Source organism: Populus trichocarpa, unplaced genomic scaffold (assembly GCF_000002775.5).
Source record: "Populus trichocarpa isolate Nisqually-1 unplaced genomic scaffold, P.trichocarpa_v4.1 scaffold_25, whole genome shotgun sequence".
NCBI classification, from domain to species: domain Eukaryota; kingdom Viridiplantae; phylum Streptophyta; class Magnoliopsida; order Malpighiales; family Salicaceae; genus Populus; species Populus trichocarpa.
The window spans coordinates 158303-172461 of record NW_026291139.1 but is presented as its reverse complement, the minus strand read 5'-3'; the positions used below and the strand labels follow the sequence as shown (position 1 = coordinate 172461).

Sequence of the window (14159 nt, the reverse complement as noted above, 5' to 3'; positions counted from 1 at the left end):
TTGAACAATGTGAGAAAATGGAGGAGATAATAGGTGGAGCAATATCGGATGAAGAAGGGGATATGGGTGAAGAAAGCAGCACCAACATTGGATTTAACCTCCCAAAGTTAAGACACCTGAAATTGACGGGATTACCAGAACTGAAAAGCATTTGTAGTGCAAAACTGATTTGCGATTCTCTGGAAGTAATTCAAGTATACAATTGCAAAAGCATGGAGATCTTGTTTCCATCTTCTTGGTTTTGCTCTGCTGCGCTGCCATCTCCATCTTATAATGGTATGTTTGCTAGTCTTCAAGAGTTTTATTGGTGTAAATGTATGAAGCTGTTCCCTCTTGTCTTGCTTTCAAACCTTATAAACGTAGAAGTGATTGAAGTTGAATGGTGATAACAGGTGGAACAAGATCAGATGAAGAAGGGGTCATGGGTGAAGAAAGCAGCACCAACACTGGATTGAACCTCCCAAAGTTAAGACATCTGGAATTGAGGGGATTACCAGAACTTAAAATCATTTGTAATGCAAAACTGATTTGCAAATCTCTCGAAGTAATTAAAGTAAGCGATTGCAATAGCATGGAGAGCTTGGTTCCATCTTCTTGGTTTTGCTCTGCTGCGCTGCCATCTCCATCTTATAATGGTATGTTTGCTAGTCTTAAAGAGTTTTAGAGCATCTCCAATGCAAAAAGCCAAATTGAGAAGCTAAATTTAAAAAATGACTTTTTGAATAATATAAATATAGCTTTTTTGATTATATGCATTCCAATGGTAAAAAGCTATTTAGAAAAGCCATTTATATTTTAATATATTTCATGTTAAATTCATTTTTATATAATTATATAACTAATTTAAATATTTTATATATAATATAATTATGATGTTAATATAAAATTTAATGAAATAATATGAAATTTAAAAGATATAACTTAAAATTAAATTTAAAATTTATTTATATGAATATTTTTAATTTTCAGTTTTATATGTTACTGTTAAATTTAATTTTTTAAAGCAAAAATAAAATACTGTTGACCAACGGCTATTTTTATAGCCGTTGGCAACGTTAATATGTTTTTGGCTATTTCTACAGTAAATTGTAGAAATAGCTCTTCCTAATTTAAACAGCCATTTTGGCTTCTCGGTTAGCTGCTGCATTGAAATGACAAATTAAAGAAACAAAAGCTAAAAGGATAGGTTTTTAACTTTGCCTCCTCATTTGCCTCTCCGGTTGGAGATGCTCTTATTGGTGTAAATGTATGAAGCTGTTCCCTCTTGTCTTGCTTTCAAACCTTATAAACGTAGAAGTGATTGAAGTTGAATGGTGATAACAGGTGGAACAAGATCAGATGAAGAAGGGGTCATGGGTGAAGAAAGCATCACCAACACTGGATTTAACCTCCCAAAGTTAAGACATCTGAGATTGAGGGGATTACCAGAACTCAAAAGCATTTGTAGTGCAAAACTGATTTGCAATTCTCTCCAATTCATTTGTATAATAAAATGTGAGAAGCTAAAGAGGATGGGAATTTGTCTTCCGTTGCTTGAAAATGGCCAGCCATCTCCTCCCCCTTCTCTTAGAACAATTACAGCATATCCAGAAGAATGGTGGGAGTCAGTAGTGGAGTGGGAGCATCCTAACGCCAAGGATGTTCTTCGTCCCTTTGTAGAGTTTCAGGTATGATATGAGTCTGCCCTTAATATAATATAATATCGAACTAAGTTTAGGTGCTTACTGGTTTTATACTCTGATTATATAAATATAAATATAATAAAATATCGAATTAAGTTTAGGTGTTTGGAAATGGTTATGCAGAGTGATCCACCTTCGGAATTGGGTATGCCACCTCCGCTTCCACGTGGTGTTGCAATTTGTAGTAAAGTGCCTGAAGACGTTCAAGAAGCAGCTTTACAAGTCCTTTTTATATGAAGCTGTGTGTGTATGTTAGCAAAATTACTACCAAGTCCTTTTTATATGAAGGCTGTTGGTTTTTTTAGAAGGGTGAAATAATTATTTTATTGTTATAATCTACAATAAATTGTGTGTTTGTATACATTAAGTAACTTGTGAGCTTTAGGCTTTTTTTGTAATTTTGTTAATTGTGTCTTGGTGTCCTTTAGGCTCAAAATTTTAGTAGAGTTTTCTATGTATTTACAATATTTCAAGCTATCATAATTCAAAATAAATATAATCCAATCTAAATTCTAACAATTCAATGCAGAACATTTGTTAATTCCTTTACCCGTGGATTCATATTTATATAATTATATATATATAGAATTGCATTCATTAGACAATTACCACCAAGTCCCTCTTTTTGGTTGTGACGTTATATGTATAGAACTCATTCCCAAGATGAATAAAATTTCAAAGTTTGATAATGAGCTAAAAAATAATACATTATCTTTTCCTTACATTACTTGTAATTAACTACTATTTTAATTTATTTCTTTAATTAGCCATGCATTAATTTCTGTAATAAAAAAATCCTTATTTTCAATCAAATTAATTCCATCAGTACTAATAACTTGATAAGGCTAATCAAATTATAAAAGTATTTATATTAACATAACCTTGTTAATATTTCTAGCTTTCATTATCTCGGAAGAAAACATGTTACTTAGTAATGCTGATGTTATCATAATCTTGTTGATATTATTAGTCTTTAAAATCCAAATCTTTGTTTAATGCTGATATTAACATAATCTCGTTGATATTATTACTCATTTCATTTATTTTGATAATGCCGATATAATACAACCGTACTAATATTATTAGCTTTTATAACTTGATAAGGCTAATCAAATTGTAAAAGTATTTATATCAATATAACCTTCTTCGTATTCCTAGCTTCCATTATCTCGGAAGGAAACATTTCACTTAGTAATGCTGATATTAATATAATCTCGTTGATATTATTAGCCTTCATTTAATGTCGATATCAACATCTTCCTGTTGATAACATTAGCCTTCCATAATCTGGTAGGCTAATCCTGTTGATATTACCTTTGGAAGATTGTGGTAGGACAGTTCAGGGAAGATGAACTTTGGGAATTCAAGTACAGTGGTCCGTGGGAAGTAAAATGGTTGTTTTGGATAATTTGAATATCAACAGAGATGGAGATTTACAGGTCATCTCCTCAAATGGAGATTACAGTTAGAGAATATGAGAAAATGGAGGAGATAAATGGAGATTACTGTTTACACTAATTTTATTATTTTTTCTAGATATTTTTGGAATTATTGTTTATTTTTAAATTCCTTGTTAATTTTCTGTGTTACGATTCTGATTTTATTTCATTGTCTAGGTTGATTTTCCTAGCCTGTAAAAAAACACGTAAACCTTTTTTAAATTCTGCCTACATCAAACATCCAGATTGGTTCAAATGAAATATTCTTTATTTATATTGTCAGTTTATAATGAGCACAAATATTTTTTTTTGTAATTAAAATTTAACATTATATATCCATCCTATCAAATTTCTCCACGATGAACATCTGAAAAAACATTATATTGATTTATAATTAAAGTAACCTAATAAAAGAATAGATCTATTCTGTAAGTCACCTTAAATCACCAACTAGTAATAAATTATTTTTTCAAAGTAGAATATACAAATATAAAGGGGAAAATAGAGGAAAGATATTCCTGTGTATTCTTAGTACATGCTCCAGTTATAATTAAAGGAACAGGAGAAGCTTGCCTGAGGAAGTCAGAAACTTTGGAATGCCATTTTGAACAAGTCTCTGACTTCGCAGCGTTTCTCAAATCTCAAGCACTGGGCATATACAAATTTTTTGTTCGATTGTGGAACGAATATGAATACAAATTTTCACACAAGTAAAACACTCAGGTTTGAATGACTTCAGAATCAGCAGTGGAGATTTTCAGGTTTATGCGATGTTTCATCATTGAAGCATGCAACAGAACTGGAAGTCATGATCAACATTAAGGACTGTGATATCATGGAGAGCTTGCTTTCATCTTCTTGGTCTTGTTGAGCTTCATCACCATTGCCATCTAGTGGTATGATTTCTGGTCTGAATCGCTTTGCTTGTTATGGATGAAACCTGGAAGAAATTAAAGTATACTGCTGCGACAAAATGGAGGATATAATAGCAACATGAGATGAAGAAGGGATTATGGGAGAAGAAAGTAGCTGCTGTTCCATCACAAAGTTCAGTCTCCCAAAGTTAAGGATTCTGAGATGGGGATATTTGCCTGAACTTGAAAGCATTTGTAGTGCAAAACTGATTTGCGATTCTCTCCAACATATTAAAGCATCTAATATTTCTTCAGTTGCTTGACAATAACTAGCCATCTCCTCTTGAAAAAATCTATGCAAAACAAAAAAAAAGAGAGAATGGTGGAAGTCAGTGGAAGAGTGGAAGCATCCTAATGCTAAGGATGCTCTTTTACACTTTGTAGTTTTGGGACCCCACTATGTTTCACTACCACCGTCTTGGTGAGCATGTTTTCATTCCTTTCTCTGTATCTGCCCTTAACTTTGGATTAGTCACAATTGATCTGAAAGATTTCAAAGTAGTTTGTAACCTGGCTAGTCCAAAGTAGTTTTGTTTCTGTTTTTCTTGAATTTATCTTCTTTCAGACCTGTGTTCATTTGCAAAACGACGATAATGGCATTACAAAACATGACATAACAAAGGGTAACAGAAGTTCATTAATTTCAGCTTTTTTGATTGGGACATTGCCCTGTTTTAATTAAACTTGAGACAGTAAGCAGGTGGAATACCATCACCAGCATGATCATACAATTCTTTTATCATTCTATACTCAACAATTCTTCTATCATTCTTCTACCAACTCGTCCACTTAGTAAGTGTAATGTAACCTTATAAAGTCTTTGTTATAAATAGTGTTTTTCCTACTCTGTAATTGCTCTGCAACAATGTCCCTCATGTCAGCAGGAAGATTGTAACTCGTGGATTTTTTGGAAAATACCGTTGCCCGAGATTGAGTTGTAGTCTATTCCTTACAGAGAGATGGTTCCGCCGTACTAACAAGATGATAAGTGGATTGAAATGTGCACAAAAGTACAGATACGATCAAGATTCTTCCATTCGTTCCACTTTCTTTGCCAGAAGTGAAGCTGTGTTAACGTATTGCATTTCGCAGGACTGGTGTATGATTTGTAAGCAATGCATCTTGTATTGGAAGTTAGAGGTTCTCGAGAAAAGCCCCTTGTTAATAAAATCTTGTGTAATTTGATGGTGGTGTTTTTGGGTTGCAATCGGAAATGGCTCTTGCATTATTTGTTCTTATTTGTGCTCTGCTCCAATGGAACGTAGAGAACATTGTTGTTTGACCTGATAAAGAGCGTGAAACTTCTGACATAAAACAAAATAAGCATAAGAAAATCCTAAATAAAATAATCTGACATGAAAAATGAAAGAAAAAGTAAAACTAGAATCGGATACGTCTGCGGGAGAAGTGAGGAGGTATCAAATTTTGCATCCAAACAGTCTTTTGTATCATGCTATTTTGATTTTTTAAGTAATGATTTTTGTTTAAATCACTCAATGGAAAGTGTAAAATGGCATTGTTTCTGAGAGAAAAAACAGAATTGAATGGAAATATGGATGAAAAATCTGAAAAATGGATGAAACTAGTAATTATATAGTTGCCATAAAAAAAGTTAAAAATAATAATTCAATTCATCTTATTTAACCGATCAATTGTAGGAAGTTTCTGAACAGTATCCATGTATAAAACGAAGCAGTAGAAATTAGAAGTTGCTGATGAACCCTTTCATGAATAGAGCATATCTTTATGGAATCGATAACATTGGCTTATTATGTTTAGCTTGATCGTTTAAAGCCTGAGTACGATCTGCTGCAAAAGTGATCAATGCCCGCTTCTGAGTCGAGCAAGAAATCCTTAATCATCTGGAGAGAACGATGATGTCTGAAAATCAGACTTGTTACTTTCGAAAGAAGCTAATGATGGAAACTCACAGATATCGGAGAATTTATTCTCATGGTCATTCGTTTCATCCTCTGAGGCATCAACTCTTTCATTATCATCCTCAATTTCGCTGACACTTGCTATGGATTCCATTGAACTAGGCAAGAAGATAATTTCAGAACTGCATCATAAAACCATTTCAAATAATATCTTACATCATTAATTTTTCAGTTTCGCAACACAAATTTTTAAGGCAAGGAACCATTCAGTTCATAAAAACAATGCGTCCACCAGACTGGGAAGTTAGACGTTGCCTATTACAGCCTGTGTTGTTCACAAAGTCCTGAATGGAATTATGTTATTATGGTCTGCTTATAATATTTTTAATTTAGACATTAATGAATATTCACTGCTACTGTAGCTATGAATTATAATTCACAGCTACTTAGCATGTGAATTATAATGCAAAGGAAAACGGGGAATGAAAAAATAAAAAACTCACCTGATGCGGGGAGACGAGGTCGAAAACGATGGTGATGGCGTGCTCTGGACAACGCTTCAGTTTTTCTTCTCTGTCTGTCTGTCTGTCTGTGTGTTCCTGGGTTTTTCTGTTCTCTCTAGTTTTCCTGCGTTTTCTTCTATTTTCTGGGAAAAGCCTCCTCCCCTGTTCGTCCTCCTGTTTGCGTCCCCTGTGCACTTCTGGGTTTTTCTCCTCTGGTTATGTTTTGTTCACCCCCACTCTCCCCGTTTTTTTTTCCTTAATAGTGTATATTGAAACCATGCCGTTTTTGGGATGGGAACGGCCATTTGCAATGTGGTCCTTTAGGTTTTGATATTTTGTAATGAAGCCCTGGATAACATTTAATTGGACCCCTGCATTTTCGCCCCTTGTACGAACCAGTCCTTAGTTTCTGAGTTTTTCAATTCAGTCCTTAATTGACTCTTCAACTTTAATTCTTTCAAATTTACCCCTAGAAAAATCAATTAAGCTCCCTCCAATACCCAGTATTTTCACTTTTGTCCTCGTATTTTCATTCCTTGTAATTTTGACCCAAATCAGCCCAAAACTTTGATAATTATTCAATTAAGCCCCTGATTCCATTAATTAAATTAATTTCAAGTTCAATTAAGTCCCAAAACTTATCAATTCTTCAATTAAGCCCTTGCTTTGGTTAATTAAATAATCCAAAGTTTAATTAAGTCCTCAAACTTCCAATTATATTGAATTAACCTAGATTTTAATTTATTCTTCATTCATTTCATTTTTATTTGTTTTTCATTTTTTCATCATTTTACTATTATTATTATTATTATTTCATTTTTTCATCATTTTTTCATTATTTTTATAGAAAATATAGCAAAAATAAAAATAAAAATAAAAAAATAAAAAAATTAGATGATGACAGACATCATTATTGATAACATGAATTGTCTTTAACAAAGATATTTTTGTTGGAACAATTATATGTTTCTTATTTAGAAATCATGTGTTCAGTAAAGACTAATATTATAGTAGATAGAAGGAACTATGTTGAATCAATGATGTTCAACTATCATGATTTATATTAGTTATCTTACTTAATTATAATATGGTGTGATTTGTTGTAATCTATTTTTGGGTCCTCGCATAAAAAATAATAAAATACAAAAAAATCAAAAAAATATAACATTGAAAAAAAAGGATGCCAAAGCGCCCTAAAAATGGTTAAAAATTGGTTGAGGAGGTTCAAAATTACCAAGATAAAATTTGGCAGTATTTTGTTGACTGATGAGAGCCCTGTTGACCAAGAAAATTCAATTTGAGGAAGAAAAGTCCAAAATCAGATGTTTATGGGCTCAATTAAATTTTTATTGAATTTATGGAGGTTTTGATTGCAAGAAAAATTGATTTTTGAGTTAATTTGGGCTTTAATTGGAAGAAATTTAAGTTCTGGGGTCAAATTATAATTTTTGGAAGTTAATTTGGTCAAATCAAGGGCTTAATTGCATAAAAATTAAAGTTTGATGGCCAATTAGGGACTTAATTGGAAAAGGCGTGTAAATAGAGGGGTTGTAATTAAAACTGGATCAGAGGCCAAATTGAAGAAATTAAAAGTTTATTGCTCAATTGATGGTCAAATTACATGCATCCGAAACCAAGGATCAAAGTGAAAAAGGCGGCCAACTTCAGGGCCGTTGTTGGATTTTTGGCAGGGGTGCAATTGCATTGATTTTTAAATAAAAAATTGCAATTTAGAACTTGATTGAAAAAAGTACAAATTGAGGACCATTGTGAATTTTAACATATTTTGCCGCCTTTTCCTTTTAAATGAAACGGCGCATTTTGACCAAAACGGCGCCGTTTCATGCACTGTTAATGTAACAAAAAAAATGATGAAGGCCCGAAACGGTGCCGTTTTGAAGGCACTATATGTCTTCTTCTTCCCCTGGACGCGTGAAGCAGGGGAAGAAGAAGATTTTTCTTCCTTCCTCTGTCACCGCCATCAACGTCAAAAAGACGCCGACCACTTTAAAATGCTTGTTTTAGAATTTTTACAATTTTTCCACATAGTTTTATGCATTTTTTGCTTAATGTCGGGCAGTATTTTTATATCGTAAAAATACAAATTCAATATTAAAATACCCGGTTTTCATAAAAAAAAAACTTCCAAAAGTACCAAAAAATTGATAAAAATAAAAAAATATTTGTGTGCATGCGGCCAAGTGTCTCAAAGCTAAAAAATCATATTGTGTTTTTCATACACAAAAAAACAATGTTTTAGTATGCATTTTGACTTTAATAACCAGTTTATTAACGTCAAGAGAACATTGGCTAAAATTTCAAAAACAACAAAAATTTTATTTTGTTTTGTTTTAGTATCAGGGATTACGAATTTATATGTAAAACGTATTCCTGATATTAAAAAGATATTTTTTTAACGGCAAGAACAGTTAGCTTCTTATTCCATTAACCTCCTTATTAAGGAGGATTTGTCTTGAACCTTAGACAGACCAACAATTAGAAACCACAACACGACTTTAAATTTTATCAGACAAAACAATGCAACCTACCTTAGGTATGGCGTATTTGGGGTGCTAATACTTTCTTTTTACGCAACCAGTTTCCGTACCTGATCTCTGAGACTAGTTAGGGTTCCTAGTGACCAGAATACTAGGTGGCGAATCCCATTCAAATGTTCCACTGATAAGAGATACAAGAATTCCTTATCTCTTCATATTTTTTAAAAAATACACAATTCCACGTCTAATTTTTTCCTTAAGAGTGGATGATCGCCACGACGCCGTACACTACGACATGATTGATGTTAGGTTTTAGCATTGTTATGTGGGTTTTATGTTAATATATCTAATAAACCATGAACAAAGATAATATTACTACGTTGTAATATCTTTTTAATCATTATGGAAACATGGCATCAAAAAATCTGTAAATATATTATGGGAAGTCTAACTATGCTGTTTGTTTTTTATTTCAAAAGTATTTTTAAAAAATTTTGAATTTTTTTTTTTTTTGCTTTAAATTAATATTTTTTTAGTGTTTTTAAGTTATTTTGATACGTTAATATCAAAAATAATTTTAAAAAAATAAAAAAAATATTATTTTAAATAAAAACACTTTAAAAAATAACTATAAAAACAGAAGGTTCAGATGACGCCTGGTCAAAGTCTTCCTTGGGAAAAAAGCTCCCAGGCTTTGAAAAAAGGTTCGTGGAAATTTATATCATTTGATTTTGTGAGTATTGGGTTAGACCCGATTACTGCTGAGAGATGGAGACAGCCGAATGCATGATAATAACGTATTAATTGCCGTGTGGAAATCGTGCCATTTGACTCTGATGCTGTCAAAACCTCCCCAACAACCAACAACCCGGTTGATAGAATACAAGAAAACATTTAGATGCTCAAGCAAGAGCTATAAAGAAATTTCCTTTCTCCTTTTCCTTTACACGTTACCTTTTTATCTTTGGTAATTATTGCATTACTAATAATTTGCAAGAACTCATATTCTGTCTCTGTAACAATATTGGCTCTACTGGTCTTCAGGCGTCAGTACTTTACTCTTGATCAGGTAACCTTTCCGATTGCTGCAATTTGGTGGGATCCGACCATCTCATTGTTGGGGATTCCTGCTCCCCATGCGGAACGGTGGTGTTCATGATCATTGCTCAAAGGAGACTAAGCACACTAACACAATATTTAACGTGGTTCGGCAAATCGCCTACATCCACGGGAGAGATCGATATTATTAAAGATAGAGAAAGAATACAACACACGGAGGAGGATCACATCCACTCAACTCCCATCTCTCATTGCTACATAGGGCAGCAGCTGCATACAGCAGCAGGGCTGCTGGTGGCAGCCCTTCTCTTTCTTTCTCTCTTCTTCTCTCTTTTGTAGCTCTACTACTGGACTCTCTCTCTCTTTATGCTGCACTCTTGGTGTCTATTTATAGGCTTCAATGACAGCTCCTCTTGCTCCTTTGTCAACAATGGTGGCTGCCAAACTTACCAAACTTTGACATTGGACAATGGTTGTTGGCTGCCACCAACAACCCACCATTGTAGCCTCCTTCTTTGACAATGTCAAGGGGCTGCAAATGCTGCATCAGCAGCCCTCTTTGACTCTCACATGGCAGCCATCTTCTTTGACAATGGCAGCCACATAATTGGCAATATTCCAACACTCATATAGAGGTAAACAGTGAGATTGTTGCTACTGATTGCATGCATGTAGTTTTCTTTGTTTTCATCTTCTCAGTAATATTAGTTTTTGCATGACAACAATATTGACACTAAGAAGATTGCCAGAGAAAATAATTGTTACAGGGGATTGTATGCTGTCATGTTTTTTCTAGCAACTCTTCTTTCCTTCTTTGAAACTATATATAAATTTAGGGACTGACTTGGAAATTAATAAAAAAAAATAATAACCGTGTTTGGGTAGTTGAAGGAAATTAAGTGACGTCTCAGGAATAGCCCTTAAGTTCTGAGTCTGAGACTCAAACTAAGGCAGCTGGAAGCCCGTATTGATCAGCTAACATCTCTCTCAGATTGCTACAATTTCATAGCTGGTGGAATCCAACCAACCCTTTCTTTATATAGAGGTATAACTAACCTCTTCTTTTGCTTCTTTCTTGTTTCAATTTCATGCCTCTACTCATAACAATAATTTGAAAGCTTTACGTTCATACATATAATTGACAAGTTTCTTCTATTTTAGAATGCAGAAGGAAAAACGAAAACAATCCAAAGATGAAGAAAACGATTCATCCTCGCGAAAGAGAAGAAAAGCAGACCTCAGTAAGCCTGTTAGTTTTGTCTCCACAGGTAAAGTAGAAATATGTCGTGCTGAGAGTATAATAATAAAAATTATTCATTGGTCATCTAACAATACTATCGTGTAGCATGTAGTCGTTTTTGCTTTCATGTTTACAGCAATATTAACACTAAGAAGATTGTCAAAGAAAATAATTGTTAGATGGGATTTTATGTTGTCATGTTTTTGCTAGTAAATCTTCCTCGCCTCTTTCTTGTTTTAATTTCATTTCTTCACAAATAACTTTTATGTTTACATCATTTCATCTCTTTTTTAGTTCAGTACATTTGCCCGTGGTCCGCTGCAAGTTGAAGTATTTCCCAAATAACTTGGATTAAGCGTGAGTGTCAAGCTCAAATAATATGGATCTGGCACTTCAAAGTGCTTGAATCTGACATAATTTAGATGGTTATTAAACCCAAAATACTTGGGTCTAATTTGGCAGACCCAAGTCAGATCTAACACGGTTACTAAATCAAAGAGAGATAATTAAAGAAAACACAACCAAATATTTAAAGAGTGAAAGTTTTACCTCCTTTCCTGTACAAACCTTTTCTGGAATTCTAATGAAACCATACATATTACAAGGAGGAGGAAAATCACTCTTCTCAACTCAACTCAAACTCTCACACTCACAACACTCTCTCTCTTTCTCTTGGAGTTTAGCTCACTAGTTTTTTCTTACACATTATGGTGTGCCTCTGCTGCCAATTTATAGCCAAAGATGTGCAAGAAGTTGGAAAAGATATAACTCATTCCAACAATTTATGCCACTGTGGTTATGATTTCTATTATTTATTTGCATATTTAGTGGAAGGAGAAAGACAAAGGGCTTGTTTGTTGGAGTTCCTGGTCTGACTCAGTCCTATCTATGTACCCATGAGTGTCTATTGAATCTGTCCGGTAATCACTAAATTAAGAACACTAAATTTTGGAATATCCTAGCAAATATCTTTTGACTTACTGATAATCCACTGCTAAATAATGGAAGTGTTGAACAATGGTCAGAAATGAAGAATTCCACTGACAAATATCATCAATCCGTTTGTTTCTGTGAAAGTTCTATCTCAGCACATTCATATGTATTGCCTCTGATGATCGCTTTACATGCATTCCTTGCTAGTAATTACAAGAAAGCAGATTCCTTCTCCAATTCATTGCTGCATTGCTAATTTCTTGTGCCATAATTTCTGCAGCTTCCATGACAGAGCTAGAGTCGTCTCGATCTAGGCCAAAAGGTGGGGGAATAGGATTTATTTTTTGATGATTTTTTTTTTCTAAGCTCAGGGCATGGCATGGAATGTCTATCCAACTTGAGGTATCTAAGAATGAATAAATACAGTGAAAAGAAGTTTTCCGGTGGAATATTACCTAAACTCTCTCACCTGCAAGTCTTTATACCAGAGGAGTGGTTTCCTATCATTGGGCTGTGATTGCTTGAAAAGTTATCCAACTTGGTTGAAATATTGGGCTGTGGTTGCTTAAAATTCTACTAACCTGATTTTATTGCTTTCATTTTTAGTTTGGCATGACATCTTAGAAGATAAAGTAGGTGTATCACAAATAATAATTCACGTGGATTTTTCAATTAATAATTTCACATGAACTAAATGTTACGCTTCTAGTAATCTGATTTCTTTGGCTTAAAATTTGGAGATCTAATTGATACAATTAAGAATTAAAGGGACCAAATAAGACATACCCTGTAACACAAGGACGGAAGTATCCTTTAAAAGAAGCCCTTTCTATTCCATGATTTTCAAGAAGATGCAAGAGGACAAAAAATTATAGGGTTTTAAGTGAATAGAAAAAAAAATAGAAAATTGAAATCATTCCAAGAAAACTAATTGAAATAAATATAGATATAGAAATTAAAATCCCTTTTGTTGTCCATTAACTTCTAATTTCAGAAATAAATCAGTCATTAATGTATTGTTTGAAGGAAGAATAAGTGTTATACATTAAAATTAAGCAAAGAATTATAAAATCTAAACCAGGAAAAACTTGTCAAACTTTATTGCAGGTCAGACTTGATAGACTCCAAACTTAATATGGATAGTGAATGGAAAATATAAAGAGTTTACATAATATGGATAGTGAATGGAAAATTGATGGTATTTTGAACAAGAACATATTATAGAGATGTAACTATTAATCCCTTTTGACATCTTACTAGTCTTGAAAAATCCTAAAACTAGTAAAAGATCTCATCTCCAATTAACGACCATATTTTTTTTATAAAAAAAATAAATGAAAACCATCCGTTCTGAAGCTTTAGATCTCATCTCCAAATAAATTGAAGAATCATTGCTTAATGTCTTAAACCCTACCTCCTCTGTCAACAATATTGCTACCATACAAGTTGGAAAAGAAAGCTTCAGCCTGAATTTGATCTCTAAAGGGCAAGAAGTAACATTTCCACCAATAATTATTATATCAATAAAGTTTCTTTTATTGGTTAGAGAAGCTAAGAGCTGAAACAATCTGGGGTTTCTAGAACCCAACTTGCTCCAATTATTTCTTGCTTTTTATCTCTGGAGATATTCATGATGTCTTGTTAAATCCTCAATGTCAGAGTTTAAACACCTCAACTCTACACATTCAACATCTGTTAAATACCTACTTTCACCGCCATTCTTAATAGCGTTAGTTCTAGATTTTGTCAATTTAATCTTATTCTCCAAGATCCCACAAGTGTTAATTTTGATCCCACAATTGAAGATTTTTTCTTAATCCACTAAGCTTATTAATGATACAGAACTGATTTGGCATGTCATAACAAAGGAAGGCCCACGTCATCCTCAAATCAAAATAAAAGGACTTGTGCATCAACAAAAAATATAAAAAACAAAAAGGCTTTTTATCTCAATCTCTACATTCTGTAGACAATGGCACAAATGGTCTGAGAGGTTTCTATCTAACCTAAA

General features: G+C 33.3%; 1 protein-coding gene and 1 long non-coding RNA gene across 3 annotated transcripts; both read left to right on the top strand.

Annotated features, from left to right (window-relative positions):
• The first annotated feature begins 408 nt into the window (after positions 1 to 408).
• Positions 409 to 2147, top strand: LOC7487150 (uncharacterized). Its single transcript, XM_052449787.1, has 3 exons — positions 409 to 635; positions 1324 to 1667; positions 1806 to 2147. Exons 1-3 carry the CDS (start codon positions 422 to 424, stop codon positions 1917 to 1919), a joined length of 672 nt encoding a protein of 223 aa, XP_052305747.1. The 5' UTR covers positions 409 to 421; the 3' UTR covers positions 1920 to 2147.
• An 8460-nt stretch (positions 2148 to 10607) lies between these two features.
• Positions 10608 to 12700, top strand: LOC112325459 (uncharacterized). Of its 2 annotated transcripts, XR_002979492.2 has the most exons (3): positions 10608 to 11020; positions 11137 to 11243; positions 12429 to 12700. It is a non-coding gene; the product is annotated as an uncharacterized LOC112325459 (long non-coding RNA). The 2 variants fall into 2 exon arrangements; XR_008058261.1 differs by lacking the exon at positions 12429 to 12700 and having other exon boundaries at positions 11137 to 11413.
• Positions 12701 to 14159: the final 1459 nt, after the last annotated feature.

What these genes read in the sequence shown, in the direction of transcription:
- LOC7487150 (XM_052449787.1), top strand. Translation starts at nt 422, where the DNA reads ATGGGTGAAGAAAGCAGCACCAACACTGGATTGAACCTCCCAAAGTTA. An exon ending in GCCATCTCCATCTTATAATG is followed by an intron (nt 636 to 1,323) that starts GTATGTTTGCTA and finishes TGGTGATAACAG; the next exon opens with GTGGAACAAGATCAGATGAA. An exon ending in GTCCCTTTGTAGAGTTTCAG is followed by an intron (nt 1,668 to 1,805) that starts GTATGATATGAG and finishes ATGGTTATGCAG; the next exon opens with AGTGATCCACCTTCGGAATT.